At 41.0% G+C, this 25,720-nt stretch overlaps 1 protein-coding gene across 1 annotated transcript in view; it reads right to left on the reverse strand.

Annotated features, from left to right (window-relative positions):
• Positions 1-25,720, reverse strand: part of mboat2a (membrane bound O-acyltransferase domain containing 2a) — a 47,904-nt gene that overhangs the window by 12,090 nt on the left and 10,094 nt on the right. Inside the window, exons 2-5 of the mRNA XM_085391434.1 lie at positions 12,512-12,657; positions 7,330-7,407; positions 2,539-2,634; positions 181-236 (exon numbers count right to left, since the gene is read on the reverse strand). Coding sequence (XP_085247560.1) covers positions 181-236; positions 2,539-2,634; positions 7,330-7,407; positions 12,512-12,657 — 376 coding nt within the window. The remainder of the gene's footprint in view (positions 1-180; positions 237-2,538; positions 2,635-7,329; positions 7,408-12,511; positions 12,658-25,720) is intronic.

Genomic DNA, 25,720 nt, shown 5'->3' on the forward strand with positions numbered 1-25,720 from the left:
CTGTAGGAACTGACAACTGGCTCAGAAATGTGGCCATCTGATCTGTTTTCACACTCCAAAGAGAATTGAACTGACATTTTCACTTCTGTCACATCTGCTACTTCTTTTTTTCAAAGTATGCACACACACGCACGCACACTACACTGGAGACACACGGGCTTTAACGACACTTGTCCTTACCATCATGGATTTCAAATGCCATGCTGGTGATCTTCTGTGTGATAACCATCATGGGCCTAAAGACAGAGTAAACATTAAAAAAAAAACCCAAACAGACCAAAAAACAAACACGCAGCACATTTAAGTCTCAGTGTTCTGACTTTAGGATACATACATTTCCTCATGCACTAAACCTTTGTCCTGAGTTTTCCTGCCTGGCTGCTATCCCATATTCATTTAGCAACTATTGTTTGATATTTTATGTGGAATCTTCCAATAACAGTGCAAACACTGAGTGGTAGTATCTTCACAATGGCTAGTTTCCTCCAGGATAACGGCAGCCTTTATTAAACTTCCTGTTGTTGTTTTTTTCTCCAGTTCTGTGCTGGTCAGCCCTCCTTATCCCGACTTAATGATATTCTCTATCAGTGCGGGATATGTATAAGCCTGAACTCAGAAAAACACAGCTCCTCTCCTGGTGCTTGCATCAGCACATTCTGGATTAATTTTATACATGAAAGCTGCTGGTGGCATGAAGTTGAGCTACAAACGGAAGAATAAGCCACAGGGTAGAGATTATTTGCTCTTTAAAGGCCAATTGGGTAAAAGTTGCAACTATGGGATGTTACTATGAGACTTAAGCCAATTATTTTTATTTTTATTTTTATTTTTTATCTTGCACGTTTTACGGATAAATATGTAAATGAGGCGTTATTTACCTATAGTACTGTGCAAAAGTCTTGAGCCACATGTCATTTCTTTATATTTTGGTAAGAAGAGAAATAGTTGCAGAGATTCATGGAAATGCAGTATATTAAATACAAACAGTTTGTATAATACTAACCAGCCTGAAAGTCGATATTTGATAAGACCACCTTTATTCTTTAATAAAACCTAAATTCTCTTAGGCAAGCTTTCTTGATAGGTTTTTTTAGGCCTGCAACGTTTTGCCCTCCACTTGTCCACGCACACACTGACCACCATGCCAAAATATTTCAAGTTTTCAGCTAATAGCTCTTTAGGAATCACCTTATTGATGCAAAACTACTATTTTATGCCTAACTGTCTCATCTTTTGGCATCAAGCATTTTTGCAGATTCAGCAAAGAAATTGGAAGAAATTGTGTATTTCTGCAAAAAGTGCCTAAAGCCAGAATTTAAAATGCGTTGTATGTTATGTGTTGGCACAACACGAGTATGTCTTTTTTCTGCCTGAATGACTCATAGGTCAGTGTTAAGTGACTTAAAGAAAAAAATGTATTTACTGTATATTAGTCATCTTTGAAATATAGTGTGGAGATATGTGGCTCAAGATATTTGAAAAAGAAAAAAAAAACTTTCCTAATTGATTACACTGAGGCAATTATTTTTTGTGTGGAGATGTTTTTGTAATATGCAAAAAATGGATTAACTCAATAAATATGCACTACTACTCTAATTAAATAAACACCTATCTTAGACATTTCCCCTATTAGCCCGAAAGAAACATAGTAAGGAAACAAAATAGTCCAAAATCTGAATACTGGCCTTAAATAAAATTCCCTTTTTCCGAAGCACATTTGGCTGGGGTGGGAGGTACAATGACATTTAAGAAAACATGTGATTTTGACATTTTGAGCGAAAACAGAGGGACAACAGATGTAGCTGAAGGAGTGAAATCTCACAGAGGAAGTATGGCTTTGCATTAGGTTGCTTAGTAACTAGCCACCCCCAACCTGCTGGGAGTGCGGGCTGTGTGCTCAAACTGTCAGACTGTCTGGAGAAATGGGAACCAGCCACTTGGAACTGCAGTCCCTGCCGACGTCCTCGTGCGGACACAGATGAGCAGTGGGACTCAGTCTTGTATCCATTTAGCTCGAGTCACATCCAATATTCGGCCGATTCTTATCGACGACTTCTCCTTTTAGCGTCATTTGTAGTCCATTTGGGATTCAAGCTCAATCACTGAAGGTCTTTAATGTTAAATTAAGGTCCAAAATATCTTAAAAGTGCACTGATTATGCCTCATTTTCTGTCATTTGGCAAAGTCTCAAATGTTGAGGTCAGCACACAAGTAATCCCCGTGAGCCAAACGTTCAGGCTTCAGTCTACTCAAAACACACAGTTTCCCGCAGACTTTAGAGAGGACAGAGAGGGGATTATTCTTAAAATTTGGTCAGCTCAGGCATACAGTTCACAGATGCCCCACACACCTGATCTTTAAACACACTGTATATGCAAGGGCTAGCCAATCAAACTGGGCTTAAAGGGAGCGTGGTCTTAAAAGGAAAGCATTCGAAATAGCTCGTTTCAGAAAATGGATAACTGATGGGCTGTACAACAAAAAGCATTCTTTTGAAATGTGAAAAATGAGGATGAAAGAGTTCTAGTGTTAGCTTACCCTGTGAAATCTGCAGAGTACATGCCGTAGTCAAAAACGTAGACCCGTGTGATTTGACACAATATCAAATAGCCCAGTGTTACAATGAAGCAGTATCTACACAGAAAAGAAGCAGAGAAAAAAAATTATTAGATTTTATCTGCATTTAAGTGACATTTAAAAAAAAGAAATAAAGTAGTAGTCACAAAAGTCAGACACAAAAACCGCTAAGAAACTTGGGTACGACTTGTTCTCAACTATTCAACATAGCAACGAGGAGCTTTTCAGACCAGCACCTTGATATGTGCAACATAAACAGTTCATTTTAGAGTTCTGGGGAGAAAAAAAAGAAACTTTCATCTCTTTGTTTTGATCTCTGTGGTTGAACAAAGATTTTTTTTTTTCCCCCAACACAGCACAGTACGCAGTGGCCTCAGGAACACGGCAGAACTATGCAGCGGGGGGGGGGGGGAGTCGTAAACTGGACAAAAGGGCAGAGAAGGCTCCAGCAATGTGTCTCTGTCAGGGAGGGAAGACGGAGGACAACACGACCTTTCAAGACAAGGCCCAAAAACAGAGCAGCGCTAAAGGGTCTAACACAAAGCTGCTGCAGAGTCAGCTCAAGTCAAAGCTAGCCAGATAGCATCCCTCCGCTGTCAACAATAAGAGGATTGTGCCTCTCTGAGAAGCAATACAGCATACCAGCTACAACAATGCTGTGCTGGAGATAAGCTACAACGGGACCTCTTGCTTCTCACAGCCTACTGTATCCAAGACGTCACCTGATATCTGCTGCCAAGCACGTATGAAACAAAATAAAAGAAGGCACTCGTACTTCTCCAGTATGAAACATTTGTATAGCTTTCAAGAGCCATTTCTCTAGAAGCAATCAAACACTACAATTGCACACTCCTATTAATCACAAAACCCTTAGAGGAGACAGACAAAGCACAGTAAACTGGTGATAATCACTGCGTAGTCCTTTTTTATTCTCAGAGATTTGTATACAGCCCACACTTGGCATCTCATCCGAGGATATAAGCAGTTTACACAATATTCTTTCAGCATTCTGCACATATAGGAGACCAAACGGCTCTTTGCAATGTTGCTAAGATTCCCACACCGCTGCCTGTAGCTTTTTCAAAGCTGGTTTCATTATTCTCTTGCATAAATTGACAATATTCTGTCCGTCAGACGCTTTCACATAATATTTCTCAAGGCTTCATTCATACGTGGTCCAAAATTAACACCCACTAAGCAGTAGATTAGTAGGAAGACTCTGCATTTGGTCAGTAAATATTGGAGGGCTATCTGTCACACTGGCTGGTAAATACCGGTGGCAAGAAACAAATGCAATGAAATTATGTAATGACAAAACTCTTTACCCCTTGAAAACTTGCAAGGAGTAGATTAGTTTGTCCCCAAGAAAGTGTGAACGCCCTATTATATCTGCTCCGTGTATCGTTGCACATGCGTCAGATCTGGTGAAAATATACACATTTTATTGAGCCCCCATACGGGGTTTTACAAAATGAGTCAAGTTAGAGAAGGCGGGGTCTCCCTGTGCAGCTATCCTTGGAAAAACCTGGAAACTATTTTTTGATGGTGGTCAAACTACATCTTTAATTATATATTCTGAGGTGTCATGACTCGTCATTATGGGTGCAGCGGAGGTCGTCAAGTGTTTGTCAGGGAAAGAGGTAAGTCACTGTTGCCTGAACAGTCATCCAGCATTGAATTAAAAACTGAAATCTGCATCTGCAGTCTGTCCTAGCTGGGGAAAAGAGGGGTAAATCGTGAAGAGGTCGCCAGTCCATCACACAGCAGACACAAAGAGAATGACTACTAACGCTTATTCTGACACTGACAGCCGAGATAAAAATCACCAATTATCCGTGAGAGGCGGCAGGAGCACCTGGAGAAAGCCCACTTAAAACATATTACTGATGCGTTGGAGTGAGGTACATTGTTCAGTTGCACTGGCAGAAATTACACTCACTTTTAACAAAAAGACTAGACTGTATGCCAGAAAGTACACATTTAGTGATTTAGTGCAACACAAAAGGGAATTTTTCTTTTGACTCCACAAAAGAAAAAAAAGAAAAAAAAAATCTTTATCAAAAACCCTAATTTTGCCAGGATCAGCACTCTGCAGTAGAAGTGTGCAGCCACATTTTATCAGTGAGGATGTGAACTATATATGCAGGACCGGCTATATTTGTACTGAGCCCAACAGGGATCCTGTCTTATCATCACCTGATTTGTATTTGTGTAATTTACAGCTCAGAAGGGGGTGTTTCATTTCCACTCAAGGCATCAGATGGAGCCTGGAGACTAAAGCAGGCTGGTCTCCCGCTGTGGGACAGCGGTAGACAGGTCAAGCCACACTGGAGGTGCAGGTATGGATACAGTGCACGGTGTATACAGAAATGAAAACTAAAAGCAGGCCAAGCAAATTTGAGGAAGTAATTCATACAAATGTCACCCTTAGATTTACAGTCAATTTAAAAAGAGATCAAATTTCCTTAACTCTGTTGGCTAGCACTGGAGCTACAGATGTTTAAAGGGTAGCAAAGTGGTTTCATGAACAGACGGATGCAACAGACTTGGATTCAGACCCTTTTTGGTCTTAATGACCACTCAATGCATGCTACACTATATTCGCCTTTTCCACACTTAAGTGCTTTACCTAGCTTGCATCCACCTACGCCCTATTTAGAGTTACCAATTACTGTGCATGTCTTTGGACTGTGGGAGGAAGTGAGAGTATCCAGTAGAAACCTACAAGCACAGGGAGAATATGCATCATGCCAGTATCTCTTTATCTTTATGTTTTCCCCAAACAAATGACGCATAAGTTCCAGACTTATGTGTCATTTGTTTGGTTTAGGTGAAGGTGCTGCCTGGTTAGAGAGTGTGCAGGTGGAAGGATACATTAAGTGCTCTTGGCTGGCTGTGAATTCTCTAGACTATACTCGATTCTCACAAGGGTTCAAGGTGACATCAAACTAGGGAGCTGGCAGGGCAAAGACCATTTGATATCAAATCAAACTGAAGTAGAAAATTGCGTTCTCACATATAGCTCAGGCCCACAGCTCATGTGTGAAAATGTCTCTTGAGGCCACTAAAACAAATGAAAAAGAAAAGAAAAACACATAAAATAAAGAAAACCCAATTGATTAAACAGCTTTAAGTAGCTACATGCTGTAAAAGAGCCAATTAGATACAATTACCTCATTTTAAGGCTCAAAAGCTGAAAACTATAAAGATCAGGTACCAACACATTTGCATCAAGACAGCAGTTTTTCTCTCATTTCTGTAGAAGTCTGACTTGTTACAATTCTTTTTTACTGCCAGTATCCCTGTAAGTGGGCTCTTTCATTACTCTGATAGCCTCTTTCATTAGTTACACTATATCTAACAATGTCACAGTTCTCCCTCTTTGCCGTCAACCAGCAGGCAGTGCTGTGTTCACGCTCGAGGCAAGTTGGAATGCATCTAGAACATTCCCCGTCATTTGCCACATCCAACAGGTGAGCCGTCAAAGACAGCAGGGAGCTGGGAGTGAAAGAGATCTGGAGCTCACGTGATGAATAGTACAAAATATGATGCCAACAACTAAACAAAGCACCTCTAGTCAGACTACAGCCAGACTTGGGTTCGATCCACACTTAGACCCAAAAAGCTGTCATACTGAGCTCCCTGTATGCTTGACCTTCCTCACTGTATGTTGTGTATGGGTTCGTTAGATTTCCCCATCTGTCACAGATGGCAGCTGAAATCCAGGATGTCATTTATGTCCCCTACTATGGATTGGCATTTTTTTTTTTTTTTTTAAACACTGGAGAATATGTCGATTTGCCCTCAGTGTTTTCATGGCAGCTTGAAGTTTCACAGTGGAAAAAAAAAATAGTGTATTTAGCTTTATAATAATTCACTGCAAGCCTCCATTAAAGGGGACAAAAGATTATTTCCTTAGGTTGATTACTGCAGACAAGTTTTAAAAAAAGAAAAGAGGGCATTAAGGTAAACGTTTTACCAGTGGCACACTTTTATGTGTTGAGATATTTTAAAGTTTACATAAGCTGCTATGTTAGAAATAGTTCAAAGAACAAAGGTTGCGATCTAAAGTTCAGACTGACGTGTCCAGCCACTTGGCACAAACCCCCAGCTCGATCTCAGCTTATTAGACTGATAATAACTAATTTGTTATGTAAAAATATAATGCAGGTGAAGGTTTCATAAGTGTTACCGCAAGAGGGAGTGGACTGCGCTTATGTACCAACCTGCAAAGACACAACACTGGGCTACAAAGGACAATAAGAGTTGAACCTCTTGCAAAGGGTGATGCATGTCAAAACGTGTTACTCATCTAGTTAACCAAAGTTGTCATTTCCATTCTGTCACTGGGTTTGGAGCCTTTTCTTTCTGAGAGCAGCTGTTGTGATGAATATTTCCTTAGTATCTATTAAGAGCGATCTTCCCAGGGGGAAACATCCAATGTTCACACCTGCACTCATAACCTTGAATTCTAGCAAAAATAACATCTAAGCCAATGTGAATATGCCTGTGCGTCTGAGTGTGTGTGTTTGTCTTCATGAGGCATGGACACAGAAGCCCGGGAGCAGAATCAGTATCAGTGTGACTTAGGCCTATGTGCCCTAAACAGATAAAGCACATGAAGCCTTAAAACAGTCCAATATCTAATGTAACATTAATGACAAGATTCAAGTGCAGCAAACTTCAAGTTTTGGTTTCAGGGTTTATTAAATCAAACAGATTTTTTTATAGGTTTGTGAGTTTTCTTCTTACTTGTGCATGTTCTCCAGCCCAGCAAACACCATCACACTGTAAGACAGGCCACTCTGGACCAGGAAATGAAGGGAATACCTGTAGAGAGACAGATACCACAAATAATAAATACCACTGTTTATTTATCTACCTGTATAGTTGTAAGGAAGAGGAAATTACAGCATTACAAAGCATAGTCACACCAGCAACCATGTGAGGACAGACCTTTGTAACTAGTAAAGTGTCATCTTTAGTCACAGGGCAAGGAATGTGACCATAACATCACACTATGTTCTTAATTAACATGTTAGTAACAGCACGTACTAACAAGATATTAAACCAACTCTGCCATATATCCACCTCTCTCCCTTTGTGCGAGGCACAAACAGTTCAGCAGTGGCAGCAGCTACCGGATGGATCTTTGAAGGGCGCAGTGTGTGATCCTACAGATGTCAAGCCCTCCAGGAGAGGAGAGATGTCACAGTGTGTTAGCTGTGACTCAACAAAGACAACACGTCTATCAGGGCTGGCGAGGAACAAGAGATCATAGGGGTGGGTGAATGGAATTAACTGAAAATACAAGGGTTAAGAGTCCGAGAGGGGAAAAGGCAATAAAATTCTTATACAAAGAGACTCCAACCAGTTTGCCTGAAACGTACTAAATAATCAGTTCCAAATGTTTGTCCAGCAGCATTGAGGAAAAAGCGTATGTTTCTGGCAGAGAGGAAATACAACCTAAAAGAAACCAGTCAGCCTGGAGCATTTGGAAGGAAGCTCCTTTAAGACCAGCAGTCGAGGGCTCTAACACAGAGCAGCAGCAAAATGTCTGTGTGCTATGAAAGCCATGACGAAAGCCATCATATATGCCCCCTGAAAAAAAGCATACACCCAAAAAAAACAAAAAACAAAACAAAAAAACTATTGATGCATTCATGCATTTAATGCCCTTTCCTTCCTCTACATTACATGTTTATCACCAATTCCACTTGTCAAGTTCAACCTTTTTACCCTGTGATTAGCGGCTAATTCAGTCTTAGCAACATAAAACACTTAACTGGGAATACTGAGCCAAGTACAATAAATGCTATATATTACCTCCATAAAACGTATCTTCTTAATGACATTTCTATGGGTGTATAGTCTTTTTATTACCTACTAATTACTGCAGACAATAAAACTCTTTGGCGGGCGCTCACAGAGGTAAATATCAAATAGTGACTATTTGGCCCCTTTGTGCTAAAATAGACGACTGGTTTTGGCCAGAAAAAATGAAGTTTGCTCACATCTCTTGTGCTGTCGGACTAAGTCGGTGTTTCACTTCCTTTATAACTACACTTCCCCTGTTGCCAGTATCTGATGATAAGTTCCACAGCCTTGCTTGAGACGACTTTTCCAAGTAGCCTGTGGTTGAAGTCAAATGCTGTTCATTTACAAAAATAAATTTAAGTCCACTTGGGACCGTTATTGCCACGGGGCCTTGTGATTTAGAAATTGCAGTGCATCCACATGGATAACCACAGCCTGTGTTTTGCCTGAATTTTGAAAACATCTGTGGTTGCCAGCTTCAAAACTTACATTAAACTGATTAGGCTGCCAGATATAATATGTCCACACATCTCCTTCAGGATTTTCTGGTACAGAGCAGAGTTCATAAGTCTATTAATTATAGCAAGTCATTCAGATCCTAAAGCTTCAAAGCAGCTCCAGACCATCACACTACAACCACCGTGTTTGACTGTTGGTACGATGTTCTTTTTATGTTAGTTTTACTCCGGATGTGACATGACTCACACCTTCCAGAAAGTTAAATTTGTATCTCATCAGTTCTCAGAATACCATCCCATTGTGCTTTTGGCAAATGTGAGATGAGCCTTTGAGTTCTTTTTGGTCAGCATTGGTTTTCTCCTTGTAACACTCCCATGGATCCCATTCTGTTTCTTAAGGTTGGTGGCTGTAGCTCAGGTGGCAGAGCAGGTCAGCCACTAATCAGAAGGTCGGTGGTTCGATCCCAGGCTGCCCCCTGGCTGCATGCCAAATATCCTTGGGCAAGATACTAACCCCATGTTTGCCTACTGGTGGTGGTCAGAGGGCCCGGTGGCGCCAGTGTCCGGCAGCCTCGCCTCTGTCAGTGCGCCCCAGGGCAGCTGTGGCTACAATGTAGCTTGCCATCGCCAGTGTGTGAATGTGTGTGTGAATGGGTGAATGACTGAATGTAGTGTAAAGCGCTTTGGGGTCCTTAGGGACTAGAAAAGCGCTATACAAATGCAGGCCATTTACCATGAATCATCAACATCAACCTTAACTGAGACTAGTAAGACGTACAGTTGTTCCAGGTTCTTCTGTGACCTCCTGGATGAATTGTCGATGCACTGTTGGAGTGATTTTCATAGGCTGTTCAGTCCTGTAAAGGTTCCCTACTGTTCCATGGTTTCTCCATTTGTGTACAGTGGCTCTCACTGTGGTCGGCTGGAGTCCCATAGCTGTACAAATGGCTTTGTAACCCTTTCCAGACTGACAGATGTTGATGATTTTCTATTTTGGTTCTATTTTTGGATAACGTTTTTCCCTTAATAAATGAAATCATCATTTTAAAATACTAAAGGCCACTAGTGCTACCCCTCACCCTCCACGTAGATGCACCTGTGGTCTAAGTTTGAAGTTTCTAGGTGACTTTCTTCTTGAGTTCTTGGATTCACAAGTCTTTTAAGAAAACTTGACCTCTGACCTTGCAGTCATATGACCTTGACTTTGAAGTCAGGGTCACAGAGAATCAAACAGATTTCTAGTAGTGGCACCAATAGCATCAATTTGAGAATGTTCACAAAGTTGGGTTACCATGCCAACCACCCTCCCACCAGGCTGACAACTCCATCAGCTTTGGTTATCCTTGTCTAACATTAACATTTGTTTGATGATCTGAAACATTTAAGTGTGGCAAATATCCAAAAGAAACCAAAACAAATACTTTTTCATGTCACTGTACATAAAGAGAGTGTTTCTGATACTATATGATTGACTATCATCCATCTGCAGCTTGGTGTCAGCTCAGTCATAAACAGTCTGTTGGTAAAGTGACATAAGACCCCATCGGTGTGATGATCAGATAACACTTTATCTGGCTATCACTTTCTCACTTGCTGTGCAGCTTGAAGTCTGATTAGGAGGAAACAAGTGTTTCCTGCGTTTGCTATATATACACACACGCACGCACACAGTGGCAATGTGCCAGAGGTACAGTAGATGGTCTAATACAGGACAACAGCTTCCTAATGAGACAGCAGTTACTACCCAATCGATTACTTTGCTTTGGCATGAAGGGCTGTGAAGGTAGTGGCAGAAGTGACAAGGGAGTGCAAAGACGATGGCAGGCAAACAGCAGACAAACAAATGAGTACAGAATTAAAAAAAAAAAAAAAAACCAAAAAAAGCCCGGAATAACGAATGAGGCAATCGTACTATCAAACCTAACCTCCGAACAACCACCGACAAATATGCAGGAAGTCTGGTTTCATTTTTGGTATAGTAACATCAACACAAATAAACTACAATAATCAGGCCATAGGCAGACCAAAGAGTGTCACTGTGGTATTCAGTTTAACTGATTATTTGGTTTCTTTGCACGCTAACAGATTTTACTAGTGTTTGATGAGCATTTTAGTAGTTTTAGCAACAATCTTATTGTATATGAGCACGACACTTGAGGGTTATCATTCATTGTAAACCATTTGTGTGCAGTAGAGGTAGTAGGGTAAGAATTTTCTTAAAGCAACAGAGTAAAAACCAGCAGTGACATTTTGTTTTTCACACCTATAGTTTGTTTACTCTAGTGTGAATCAGCTGATGAATTTGTTAACTTTTAATCTCTCCCTTGTTTGGTTTCTCTTCACACAAAGAAAAATCCAAGTGCACTCCAAGCGAACCAAAATTCATCACTACAAACCACGTGAAAATGTTCTAGACTACTGGAGAACACGGAGCGTTTACGTTCATTTTGTGGTTAGTTGGTAGCTTATACGAACCTTTGCACATCTGTAGTGCATTGCTGCATCTTGGAGGAAAAAGCAGACGTGGCTTTGGGAAGTTGTTTTAGTTCAACCTTGTAACGTACACCTGGTAGCTTGTTAGGATCAAGGTCAAATCACATTCACGCCATAAATGAACCGCTGTGAAATTCATTTTGAAACGCACTGAGACCACTTCCTCAAAGGGTCTTGGTGCAATTGTTTTGGTCAGCACCAGGGTGTGATTACTGTGTTCACACCTGCATAAATGAAATGCATCAACAGGAAAATGAACCAGAGTTCAATTTAAACAGAATAAACACTGCAGGTGATTAAGAAATTCAAATAGACCAGAAAACGACATTGGAAAGAAAGCCATCAGAGAAGTTTCTTTTTAAAACCAATCTCCTTCTTTGCCATTTGGCACCATTTGGCATCTCTACACTCAAGTAGATTCTGACCTGCTTGCACAGATCCAAAATGCCCTGGACACACCAGGTTAAAAAAAAAAAAAATTATGTGCGTGTGTGTAGGGGGGTGCACGAAAAGCCAAAACAACGCCAAGGCGCACCTCAAGTTGTGACTTAACGTTTGGCACGCATTCATATTTACAAGGACAACAAAGGCCAACGGAAACCATGACACTGGAAAATAAGTACTGCTGCAAGAGGGATGAAATCCAAAATGGTTTGGGAGTCTAGCTTTTTTTGGCTTAATTTCTGTGACAGACGAAACCCAAACAAGAAGCAAATGTGGGTGTCTGTGTCACCATTTTTAAAAGCTGACTTTCTATCAAAACGACTTGTTTTGATAGAAAGTCACTACCTACGTGTAAAAATGAATGCTAGTTTAGCAAAACCAGCAGAGGGTGAACTGTTCACGTACGTCCTGATTTAGGAAGAAGCATTCTGGGAAATGTAGAAAAATAACTTAAGTAGAAATGAACACTTCATTACATAACATTTCTTGTATTATATAACATTACATAACATACTATATACTGATAATTGAACCATAAGTAAAGTCAAATAAAAATTTTAAAAAAAAAAGCACATAGCCATAACATGAAACTGGGACATGCCCTCTGTTTGCAGGAAAACAAAGTCACTAACGTGATAATGTAGGAAGGAAGGTTGGAGCAGAGTCTGAAAGCACACTGATGACAAGAACAGAGCTGCGGGATAAACAGAGGGGTGACTCACCAGCCAAAGCAGAAGAGAGCCAAGTAGAAGCCCAACAGAGTGGCCACCACATGTCTGATGAAGGGACTGGTCTTACTGGGATGAAGGTAGATCCGAAACCAAACAGCCATCAGCAGGGCAAACAGCTGACATGCCACAAAGTTAACCTGCGCACAGAGACACAGTAATGAATGATAAAAATGTATGCTTTTTCTGTGTATCACTTGCATATGAAAGATTATAGTAGAAGACACTGAGCATAAAACAAAGGTGTGGTCCACCTTGTGCAATTAAATTGTCTCTAATAGTGAAAAATAAAGCAAAAAATATCCATCTATTTATGAAAACAATAATATAATATGAGTCTGACAGGTCATAGCTGGGTTGGAGGGTGTTAGAGTGGGTGTTTGAGACCTTGTTTCATCTCCTAATGTCTCCAAATGGCACAGCAAAGAGGCTTTACACCAGTCAATAGTGAGATTGACTGAATCCAGTGGGAGGGGGCAAAGGAAACCTCTCCGTTTGATTAGTAACACCAAACACAGGTGGAAGATAGAAAAGAGATTCTTATACGGTATTGATCCATCTGGATTTTGCTATATCAAGGCTATTTGACACAATTGTGACAACAGCCCAAGCTAACCTTGTAATAATTGTTTGACTCACACTGTCTGTTAGGGCTGCACGATTTTGCATAAAATGAGAATCACGATTTTTTTTTGCTTAGAATTGAGATCACGATTCTCTCACGATTTTCTTCTCCAATATAAATATTTATTGCACTTAACTGCACATCAACTTCGTAACAGTTGAGACAGAACATGAAAACAATAAATAAACATAACAAAACAATAAATGTCTCACATTTTGTCATTGAAGCAAAATGTTGTACTGCTTGAAATTCCGTCTCCACCGTTGCTCTACGCTGCGTGTATAGAGCAGGTAGTGCAACAATAGAAAAATAGTTGCGGGACGGCACCGTGTAGCGTTTGTCTAGGGTGTTGATAATTTTCATAAATCCCTCGTTTTGCACAGTGTTGATGGGAGCCATATCTTTGGTCAGGTGATAAGTGATAGCCTCTGTAATTTCTTTGTGCCTGCGGGAGTTCGACGGGTATAGGGAAGCGCTGTATAAGGTTCCCGTTATTGATGTTTGGGTGGTTGACAGGGACAGATTTTCTCCTGCCACTTTCTTGGCCTTACAGCTTCGTCTCTCCGTTGTTTTTTCCCTGCCAGCTGGCTTCTGTATCACGTGGTATAAGGCTCCGCCCTTGTCATTTGCTGAGCAGGAAGAGTGAGTGCTTGTTTTCATGCAAATTATGTCCCGGATCAAAATGCGGTACAATCGCCATCTTTTTTCCTTTTTTTAAAAAAAAAATCGTTGTCATTTGGAAATGAGATCACACATAAGTATGAATTGAGATCGCGATTTTCTAACGATTAATTGTGCAGCCCTACTGTCTGTCATCATTATATTTCAAGTAGTTTTGGAAGTGTTGACATGTCTTTCAGTATACAAAGAGGTGAGTAAGGATCTATGATCATTTTAACATGTGCAGGCAACACTGAACCATTTTACGCAGTGTAAATCCTCGTGTGTCATATACTGGTACAGAAAACTAAATAATCTTTTCATGTGTGCTGTAAAACCTCTCACCACACTACACAAATGCTACATGAACATGCCTAACACATTATGAGAAAGGACATTTATTTTATTGACACATATCTTGCAAACATCTCATAGGGTTTTCCCTAAAATTACTATTGAGGCAGTGCATCTGAGCCAAATAAACAATAAAAAGCTAACTGTTCCCTATCATGTTTTGTTGTCCCACGCTGAAGCCTTTCCTCTTTGTCTGACACACGCAGCAGGGCAGCAAAGAGGCAAGCCCAGGCGAAGTGAAGATTTTACAACACAGCTTAAGTACGTGCAATCAGCCTTCACAACAGAGTCTTTTACAGTACTTTAATCTTGATAAAGGTGATTTAATAAACAGAGAATATGAATTGTTCCACACAAGTTATAAGAAAAGCTCTGCACATAGTGTTACTGGTAACTTAATGTGCCAATTATCTTCACATAGCTGAATCTTCCAAAGCTAGTCGTGGGCCAAGACAGCAGTCGATCCCCTCTGGCAAGGTGACAAAGAATGACTGATGCTTATGTAGCCTGCAGGGACCATGTGTTTTGTGAAAGACTTTCAGTCTAAAACCCCTTGGACTTGACCTCTGTTAATACTGATGAATTTATGGGCTCAGTCACACACTTCAAGGCAGAAAACTTTAGGTCCATTTTGTATAAGTTTCATAAAGCCATTCACCATCAACACCAAGATGATGATGGCGAAAACACTCATCAAGGCTTCATAAAGAGACTTCACTAACAGTGGGTAACATCATTTATATTGTCTATGGTTCTTCAATGTTTTTAAACTCAATGGTTTTCCATGTCTTAAATATTATTGTGTTCATTGACATCTCACTTTTTTTTTTCCATTCCATCCATGTTTCTTTTTTTTTCTAAACAGTGATTATCTTAAAAACTATTTTTAAAATAGAAATAAAGAAGAGGATGACAGTATAGCTAGCTAGAAGCTTTACTGTGAATATGGGGAGAAGAAAGAACCACCACACCCTCACCTCTGCAACCTCAGAACCTAACCTTATGATATCTTTAATAATAGTTTTTCTATAACATCATACGTTTTCTGCAATATAGAAGCATGTCATTGCACAGGCCTATTCCACATACACCCTCAGAAATGCAAAGCAGAAGGCTGCACGGTAACTTCTTTATTGCCTCTCCAAGTCCATCTCTGCCCTCAGCCTCCTTTGGCAGATGCAAATGAACTACAGATACAAAACAAATTTCAAACATCAGTACATTGTAAAGGGAAACAGACTGTTAAGCACTAAGCCCACATTTGTTTGATGTCACGTTAAGCGATGCATGTCTGAATACATGACAGCCCGCCAATGTATATAGGTCATGTTAACAGATCCGTCTGGCCAGTGAACGGTAAAAGACAAGCAACACCATGAGCGCCATCCATTATCTATGGATCCTGCATGATTGATGAGAGAGAAAGGGAGGGGGACAGATATAGCCCTAAGTACTAAAGCCCTCGCGTCTGCAGGGCTATGTAGCCACAAATCATCTGCAGCATTAGCCTGAGAGTTTCATATCAGATGCTAGTTGGTTGAAAATATCAGGGCTTTTGTTTCTCCATGCGCACACAGACACACACACAATGTATATGAGCCTCAACAATAGAAGCTACCCTGCTTTGTTCTTCTATTGTTACGAGTGATATTGTTTAAAAGGGGGAAACCAGTTGGCACTGAGATGAGTGTAATTAACAAATAATCAAGCAGGAGAAGCTAAACCAGATGGCTGTGTGCAGGTCCTGATGCTGATACTCCTTCAGCTTAGCCCAAAAGCAAACAAATCCAAGCAATCCGCTGGGAAGAAATGTGTCATTTTAGCTCCACGGCTGCCAAAAGAAGACTATGAGTCATTTATCTGTCTCATATGGATGAAAGACAAACAACCGCACCCAGCTGTGTGCCAATAAAGATAAGTTTTATTGACAGTGTCTGTCATTTCCATCTTTCAGCTATGGTTAACAGGGAAAAGGCCCAGTTTCAACCTAAATCATCCCCTGACTTGTAGTAATAACCGAGTAGCACTCTAGCGCAACAAATTTGGCAAAATTAAGCCGCAGTTCATTTGCAGATTGCTTCTAATTCTCTAAAGCTCAAGTGCTAAAAATAAAATAAGATGCCCTAATGTAATGACAAGAAATCACATTAAACCAACCTTCTCTGACTCCCTCTCCACCCACCCCTTCTCATGCAAGCCTCTTTCTTTGCACAGTGTTTAGCCAGTCCACAGCTTTGGATGTTGCTTTACACTTTGATTACCTTCAAGCTGCTCACTTGCTGAATATGACTTGTGTGCCTGTACACCGGCCCACGGGGTAACAGGCTGATATGCAAAGCAACAAACAGCCCACATTTTACTATAGTCACTGATTTATCCAAGTGTTCCAGTAAGACAAAAATAGCAGTTAAAGTCAACTAGTTGAATGTTTCTGTGGGAACCCAACTAGTTTTTAGGAGCGTTTAAATGTGCATGACTCCAATGAGCATTGAAAGTATGTCAAACCACAGGTATGCATCTTAAATTAGATCTTAGATTATTACAGCCACAACCCCTCGACTCTGGATTTGTACTGAAGGAAGTTACAACGTCCTTTGCTGACTAGCTGGAAAATCAAGAAGTGTGAATTGGCCCCTCCCTGGATATCAAAATATTGCCCTAAGAGCAAGGAAAGGGCGTGGCAGACAGACAGACAGACAGACAGACAGCATTGTGTGAGTCAACAGTGAAGCGGAGCTGTGGGTGACCATTTGTGGCAAAACCTCAAGCGGGCCAACTGACAACTGTCAATCATTTATTCTTAAACTGAGAAATGAGATTGCAGTTGTTCACCTATTATGCTTCCAAGCTATTTAATTAGGACAAATAAAGAACAGAGGACCCAGGACCAGTGTTGGGACTAACGCGTTATTAAATAACGCGTTACAATAACTACGTTATTATTGTGGTAACGAGCACGGTAACTAGTTATTATGCCAAAACCAGGAACGCGTTAGTCGTTACTAGGATTTAGAAAGGGTCGTTACTCGTTACTTCGTGTGGTGGCTATCGCGGCGCTTCCACAGATTCAGTAATATTAGCAAGTGGTGGAGGCCAGCAGTTGGAGGAGGGAAAGGGACACAGAAGGAAATGAGACCCGAGGCGGCCGCCGGTCCAAGTGTGAACTGAACTTCAGGTAAGAAGTTATGACCTGCAGTCTCTCTGGGTCAGATATAAACCAAGTTTAGGTGGAGTTTATTTTCGTTATTCTGACTTTTTCCGTACTGCGTGCTAGCTAGCATGACGGAGTTTCTATACAGCTGGGTGGGTGCTATGTTACTGATGTTGAACTTTATTTTGTTCATAAGTTATTAGAGTTGCCAACCGTCCCGTCTGGTATTCAGAGAAAATATTACGCGTTTCTTATTGAGGTGAAAAGGAACAGTTTGTCCCGTAATTCAGCTACAATGAAAAAGGCACAAAGCTGGAGTTATTCTGTGTTTACGCTGCACAGCTGCCTCTTCTTCTTTCATTCTCCCCCCTCCCTCTCCTGTTTCTACTTCAATCATGAAAACTGATCAATGATCAGCTGATCGGCTCTCTTGTTTGTTTATCGCCCACTTTGCGCCAGAAAGAGGAAACCAGCGGATGTCGCGCTAAACAACAGCAGCATGTTTAAGCTTGATCAGCTGTTGTTAGAATTTATTTAATATTAATTTCTAGTATCAGCTGATGTTTGCTGGTCATGATATGGTTTGGTTATCTGGTGAGAGGGAAACATGAAGATGAAACCAGGAGATGTCCTTACTGGCTCATCAGAGCTGAGCAGGTGATGGAGAAACAGGTTTACCTTTTAGGTGACAGGAATGAGTTGAAGTTATGAACTGTTTCTGAGAGACAAATAACACCAGGATCCTTTTCTAAGTAGCTGACAGCTGGTAACTGTGCAGGGGCGGGTCTAGCAAAGTGTTGCCAGGGGGGCAGGTAGGGCATTAACAGGGAATGGGGGGCACAAAGAAATACTTTTCTTTTTATTCTCATTTAAAATGTCTCGCTTTTAAAAAATAATTATCTGAATCTTACAACAAACAATTGATAGATTGATGCATATATACCATCAAAACAGTGTACATCACTGTCACAACAGTGTTTGTTTTCATTCAAAGGCTTTATGATTTTTGCTATAATGGTGGCCGGTCTCTAGTCAAAATGCCCGGGCCAATTTTTTTGTCCCAGTCCAGCCCTGTATGCAGCTCATCTGCAGTCTGGTGTTACCTACATCTTCCTATTCAGAAGGCAGAATTTCCGAGTTCTGAGTACAATCGAAAGCACCACGACTGCAGTTTTTGTGTTGATGTAAAAGGCGCACATGACGCTGTGACGTAGGCTAGAATCATGGCAGCAGTCAATGACGGTCCAGGCATGGGATTTCTCTCGTGGAAATATGCACATTATCTTTTCCTTTCTATTGGTAGGTGGCACAGTGCACTGTGGCAAGTAAGCAAGCTAGAAGACTGGCAAAGTTATGGAAGAAACACATTAACAAGAGAATTCTGAGTAAAACCAAAGTTACTTTCCCTAGTAACTAGTTACTTTGAAAGTAACGAGTAACTTGAAGTAACTGAGTTACTTTTGAGAGAACTAGTAATGTAACTCAGTTACTATTTTAAAGTAACTTACCCAACACTGCCCAGGACTAAAGGAGAACAGGAGAGTTCATGAAAAATCTGCAGGATTAAGACCAAATGTATACTTACAAATTTACTTCAAGGACTAAAGTCCTTGCAAGAAAAAGTCTCCTTAATAGTAAAGATGACTTTTTTATTACATACTTGCTACTTTACCTGTTGATTGTTATCTGAGATGGAAAAGATTGAATTAATGAGTAATGAAGGGGTTCATTTCTAAAGAAAGCACCTGAGAGTCTTTTATAGTTGCCAAACATTGACTAACTGATTCACACAGAGTTCATTGTGAGAATGCTGTGCAACATCTACACTGAATAGCTAAAAGTAAGCGCACATACATGACCACTTTAAAGAGCGGCTCCCCACTAACTGGTGGCTTATTGGAAATGAGAGCATTTGCATTCATATTCTCAAAGTGTTTCTGCACCATATGTTAGTTAATCGGAATCCTTTTATAGACAAAAGCTACAGCTTGCAGTACCTCTCACCGCTCAGTGCTGTGTGTTCAGCTCAGCGGGAAAGATATATTATTATTGCTCACAAGTCAATTACAAGAGCTCCTGCAGAATCTGTGAAATCATGTAGGAGATTGACATTAGAAATTAATGCCAGCAGTTGAGAAATAAGCTGTCAGGGAAAACATAACCATTTTCGGAACGGTTCTTTCACCCAGGCAGCACTTACACAATGAGACCAGATGACAAGCAAACTTGCTACATTTCACTCACAGATGTGATTTTACACTGTGAATGGACACTGTAGCATCTGTGATTTTTTTCCCCCTTCTTCGCTTTAAAAAGGTGCTTTCAACCAGAGCCCTCTGCCTTTGACATAAATCTAAGGAATTCTGGGATATGTAGGAACCAGTGTTCCCTCTGGGTTGCATGCAGTACTTTGCAACAAAGTTATATCGTTATAGAAGCCGCCGCATGCCAAAAAGAAAAGAAAAGCAATATCAGACTTGATAGTCACAGGATTTGTTAAAAGATTAGGCTAAATGTGTTTTCTCTCGGCCTGGGATGGTTGTTTATTGAATAAACACTTTGCAGTAGACAAGCTCCTGTGCCGAGGTACGTTGTTCCTTCATTCATAATACATGGATCCCCTCTTCCATTATTGATTCACTCTGAAGTCAACCTTACCCTGGGGTACAGCACTCTTATTGTTTCAGAAACTAAGGCAGAATATCTGTGCTGCAGAATCGTTCAAGATTCAAGGGGATGAAAGAGGAGAAAATGCTATTCTGGATAAATGCACTGCATTTATGACAAGGAAAAAAGGGACACAGACCAGCTTGGGAAAGGGGGAGGAAGACCCCAAAAACAAAAAGTTGCAGATCTGAGATGCTGGTAAGGTGCCATGTCCATGCCTGCTACTGACAGAATATTTACTTCTGAAGCTGAGAAGTGGCTCCAATGAAGCCTGGTGAGAACCATTGTGAAGCTAAAGCCCCTTCCATCCTTTGTCTTCAGCATACAATGTCAAACAGGGATGTCTCAGCAAATCAATCACATGTCATTACAGAGTGTACAGATCACAGAGACAGGCAACATACGGATGTTTTGATAGGTAGCAAGTGCCAGTGTGCAGCCAGCGCTTAGAGGCCATAAGCTGTCAGGCAGTTTTTCCTGGCAGCTGTGGCACAGGGCTCAGTTCAGCTCAGCTTAAAGACGCTATATTATAGACTGACACAAACTGGCACTGGGAAAGAAGCTGAAAGGAAGGCAGGAAATCACTGTGAATACTGAAGACAGATAAGCCTGTTTCCTGAAGCTCATTACCAAGTCAAACCCAGTGTCCATGTATGGGTGCCTGCATGCATATGAGGAAACATAAAGGCCTTCGGGGCTGATCTTTTTCCAGTTTTTCCAGTTCGTTTATCACCAAAATGATATCCTCACCCACAATCTGGATTTTAAAGCATGTCTATAAAGCAACTACTTCCCGCTCTGTTCAGGTTTTTATCTGTCTCATCAGCCAGGAATTTTGTGTTGGAGAGGAGCTGCAGCTGAGCAGGGAGGCTGTGAGGAAAGAAAGTAGGGATAGTACAGGAACGAAGGGATGGGCGGCAAGTCCTTTATTATACTCTGGGCAAAGCTTATCTTTTTTCTCTTTTCCACAAAAACAACAGTAAGAGACTGCAACCATGCTAGCGACAGTTTCACGCTGCCCTGAAACACAGTTGTGCTTTGAGCTAAATGTTAACATTAAAACAATTATGTCATGCTCACAAGTTATGCAGCTATAGTGTTTACAGTCTTCATTCAGTGACACCATCGCAATGTCTGGTCCCCACGGAAAATATCCACTTCCTGACTGCTTGACCAGTGGTTCCTGTTGACCATTCACCTTCTCACCACTCAGCCAACATGCTTAAAAAGGTGCGAAATTTACTTTTGCCATTTCCTGTTTGTTTTTGCATTTTTCCCCAAGTTTCACTGCTACTAAGTGAGGAGTTGGACACCTTTGCAGACTAGTCGGCATCTTCCATACAAACCGCGGGCATTCACAGCAATCTAGCGTTTAATGACAAAACCATTCACAAGAATATTTGTGGGGCAGCACTCATTTTGTAACTAGTTTCACCAACTGCCGCAACCACTTGCCAACCATTTAGCAACCAGTAACTGCCAAGGGGTCACAAGGGGTCTGAGATGTTACTCATTTAGCATGCTAACATTTGCCAAGTAATAGTACAGTCACACTAAAGAAAATAATGTCTGCAGACTGTAATTGAAAAAAACTGACTTTTTAAAAAATTCAGAGCAACTGACTGACAGACAGACTCTGATATCCATATCACCTGTGTGACTAACCGCCAATAAACTCAGGATGTGATTAGTAGTGTTTATGTGGAAATCTACATGTGGCCTATGAGGAAACCGATGACAGGCTCACAATCACAGACACACGCCTCAGGTATAAAGCACGAATGCTAAGCAGAAGTGAGAATTTGCATCGAGTCTACTAAAGGGCTTATTTACCCACTTGTGTCAAACTGTGTGTTATGATAAGAGTGGGGAAAATGCAATACAAAAGGTTCCCGTGGGTTACCGTGAGAGATAAACATCTAAAGACTGCCTTGATGAGTTTGACCTGCTGTCTGTTGGTGCCAAAACCTTTTCCATAGATGAGATCTTTGCTTAAGGAATGACAAAATTTCACTCCAGTAAGCCTAAGTAGCACAGGTACACACACATACACACTCACAGGGGTAATATCACTTTTCATGAAGAGTATTCCTGTCCTCTCCATGTGTGTAGTCTGTGTTTAACACCCAGGGACTAAAATAGTTCCTTCCTGCACAAAGCCTCCCTTTACTCGCTGTGACGGGTGAGTTCCCATCTCAGCATGTGTGTGCATCTGCTTGTGTGTGTCTACACACACAGAGATAAATTTAGACAGTCATTAGCATAAAGCCCTTTTTTCCATGTCATTAAGTAAACCCACCCTTCCCCCCAAACACTCCTCCACCCATACAGCCTAAGCGACGCTACAGTCCCGCTCCGCACAGTCTCATTTGATTTCCATCAGCTGTAGTCCACAGTGACTCATGCAGATTTGAGTGGAGGGAGGGAACCAAAGCCTCGAAGTTAAACTCAACTAGTTCCACAGTCTGCATTCGATGCAAAACTGTCTGCGGAGGAAATATGGTGCACCACACATACACTGTCCTAATCCTCTTTAGAGAGTGGTGCAGTGCAAGCAACAGTTTTCATGTTAGGTGACAACGAGAAAGAGCACTCATGTTTAATTCCCCGGAAGATTAAAAACAGCTGATGATAAGAGTGTTCTTAAACGTTACAGAAAGCGGGGACAACAAAAGGATGACAGAGGAAAAGAGATGAGGAATTTTCTTTCTGAAACGGAGGTAGGAAAATTATACAAGAGCAAATGTGTCCATGCATATATGAGGCAGTAAATTTCAATAACATGTAATATAGTGAGCTCCATCCTCTGCCAAACAAACTCTCTGCGGGCAAAGACGTGGGAAATGTCACGAGTACTTTAGCCTCTGCCAGTAAATGTGCCACAATTGGTCATGGCTCCCAAAGACAAACTACCGTGTGTGTGTGTGAGTGTGTTTGTGTATGCGTGTGTGTTTGCTCAGCGCAACGAGGTTGTGCTGACAGTACGAGAACAAAAGTGGTCTTGTTCTTTCAGCCAACAAAAACAAAGCTCTGACATGTTTTGTGACACTGGCTATGTCTCTTTGCTAACTCGAATTTTAAAAAAAAGAAAAAAGAAGAAGAAATAAAAAAAAAAATAAAAGTTTGACACTTTCACAAAGTCTCACTTAAGTCAGTTCAAAAGGCTGTCAGATGAATAAGATAGCCACTGAAAACTGTGGAATAGAGGCCTCACTCAGAGCCATAAACTCACCGTGTTGCCCAAGGCTATATTATGTTGGAGATAATGAGGAAAGTGTCATGCGGATAAGGCTAACCTAAAAGAAGTGTGCACTGGTGCACAAAGACACACACAAACAGAGACGTGTTAAACCCTGCAGTGTGGTGCTTTCCCCCTCGGAGCTGATCCACAGATCCCAGTCAGGCTCTACAGTCACTGCTATTAATAGTCGAACAATCAGACATTCCCCACAAGGTACAAAGTAGCACTGGGCCAGAACCATGCTGATGGTGTGTGTGTGTGTGTGTCTCCAGGAAAGTGTTTGAACCTGTCCCAAGCAAAGATTATATGGCAGCTTTTAATCATAAATATCATCCGAGCCCTCCCCCACAAAAATCATCTTGGATCCCTAAGAAGGTGTTACGATAAAGTTGTGCTTCCACAGATGCACTGACCTTGAGCTCGACCTTCATTCCATCCATATTGTACATTACTGAATCAATGCAAACTGAAGAAACAAGTCAAGTCCAGTCCAGTTTAAGATTATGAGTCACATGTACTAAATGGGCCCAAATAGCATGTGAGTACAGTCTCCAAATAGGACTCATATGTGTGGTTAGTTTTACGAGCGATTTACAAAAGTTGAGTCAGAGCAACCAGGCTGTAGCATTTATTCAAGCATCGGGTATCCTATATAGTGCCCAGGAGTAAAAAAAAAAAAAAAAAAAAAAATGCACACATAACCCTCCCTAAAAAATGCATGCAAATAATTAGAATGATTAAATTTTGCTGGAAGGGTTTAAAGAAGCTGTATTATTATCTTATCTCTGTCACATTACCTAAGGGACTGACTCCAGAGCCTGTTCTCTGGACGGCTGCTGTTTCACATGAGTGTGTGTACTGATTCATGAATGCAAAATAGCTGCAGTTTTTAAACAATACATTTTTTGGTGTAATTGATTGCATGTCAAGTTTTGGCCCAAGGGCAAAAAAAAATACTGGGCTGTTGCCCACACAGGTCATCTCACTTTACTCACACAGAGCTGCTGGGGAATTGCTAATAAAGATGAGCTAGTTACATCTCGAGCGTCTAAGCAAACTTTAATCACCACCCTCATGTTGTTCGAACATGAGGCCACAGCTGTGCACATGGAATGTGCAAAGACAGCATTTCAAAGGGAGGGCAGGCTGCCATGTGTGATCAGCCTTGCTTTAATAATCCCCTTCAATACTTTAAAAGTGAAGTAGAGGAGCTGGATCTAATCTTAAAGACGTCATATCAAGCCAGCAATTAAACTAAAGGTGGCTCTGTTGTCTGTGACTCAATCTGCATGTTTCTGAAATACCTTATTTAAACTTCTCCACCCCCAGCCGAGAGCTATAATAAATTAATCTACAAGAGCATGACAGCTTTGACAAACACTGTCTGAAGGCCTTTTTTTACTCAGTGAACCAGCTCTGCAAAGATTTCCTGAGTGTAACTCTTAAAGAAAGCCTTTTCTTCAGCCGATGAGGACCAATGCAGAGAGTAAAACAGCCTAAGAAAAGTGCGGCCCTAAACTTGCCATAAATAGTCAAATGTATTCAAACCAGTAACTGCTTGATAACACTTTGCAAGTTAAAGGAAACTGGCACTGACCGCTGGCATCGCCACAAATAGTTCACAAGAATTTACAGTTCATATCAGCAACAGAGGATGCAGGCTTTATTAGCTCGGCTATCGGACCTACCAGCACAAAAGACAGGTTTTTGTGTAAAGTTACAAAAGACTGTAAATGCAGGGATAATGTTACATAAGCAAGTTAAGTAACCGACATTAGCTGGATGGATGAATGTTCTGTGGTTGTTCTTCTGTGGTAATACATTTCTATTCTACTACTGATGGTCGCTGAAAGACATACCATCTGAAACCACGTCCCCCTTCACAAGTGTACCCCACAGGAAAGTAGAAGTGGAGTTTGTGTGTAGACACGCTTGTTCTAAAATTATCAACAGTGTGTCTTTGATATCTCTTTGTAACTGAGAGAGAGCGATCAAATGCTAGAGAAACCCAAGCAACTGCGGCCACTTTCTATATTAAAAATAGCAATAGGTGCAACTCAGCATGTGCAGAGTGGCAACTGCTAAAATGTTTCTGAATGGACAAATACGATCAGCCAGGCATCGTACAAGCAAAATGGATACAATGGCTCTTTCTAAATTCAAGGCTGTGCTATCCTTCAAAAAGTATCAAGAACATGTGTTACAATGCTCGGTCAATTGGCGCAGAAGTGACTGGCTATTAGCAGAAGTTGGCAATGTGACAGGAAACACTCGAGGCTGCTTTGATGCACATGTACATAATGTGGCGAAGCTTCAAGCACAATATGCTTTCATGTTTGCAAGTGGGGGGGATAACAATTCTAGCAGACCATGGCACACTAATTTGTAACTTTGTCAGCTTGAAGCGTGCACATAGCATTGTTCACCTTTAAGTACAAATTAAAAAGCATCGTGTGGCACAACTAATCAAGTTCAAGGGAATCGATAGCAGAAGGTGCTGGAGAG

The sequence above is a fragment of the Rhamphochromis longiceps genome, linkage group LG19 (assembly GCF_057381845.1).
Source record: "Rhamphochromis longiceps isolate RC_006_pf linkage group LG19, R_longiceps_female_GT1.1, whole genome shotgun sequence".
Classification (NCBI taxonomy): Eukaryota; Metazoa; Chordata; class Actinopteri; order Cichliformes; family Cichlidae; genus Rhamphochromis; species Rhamphochromis longiceps.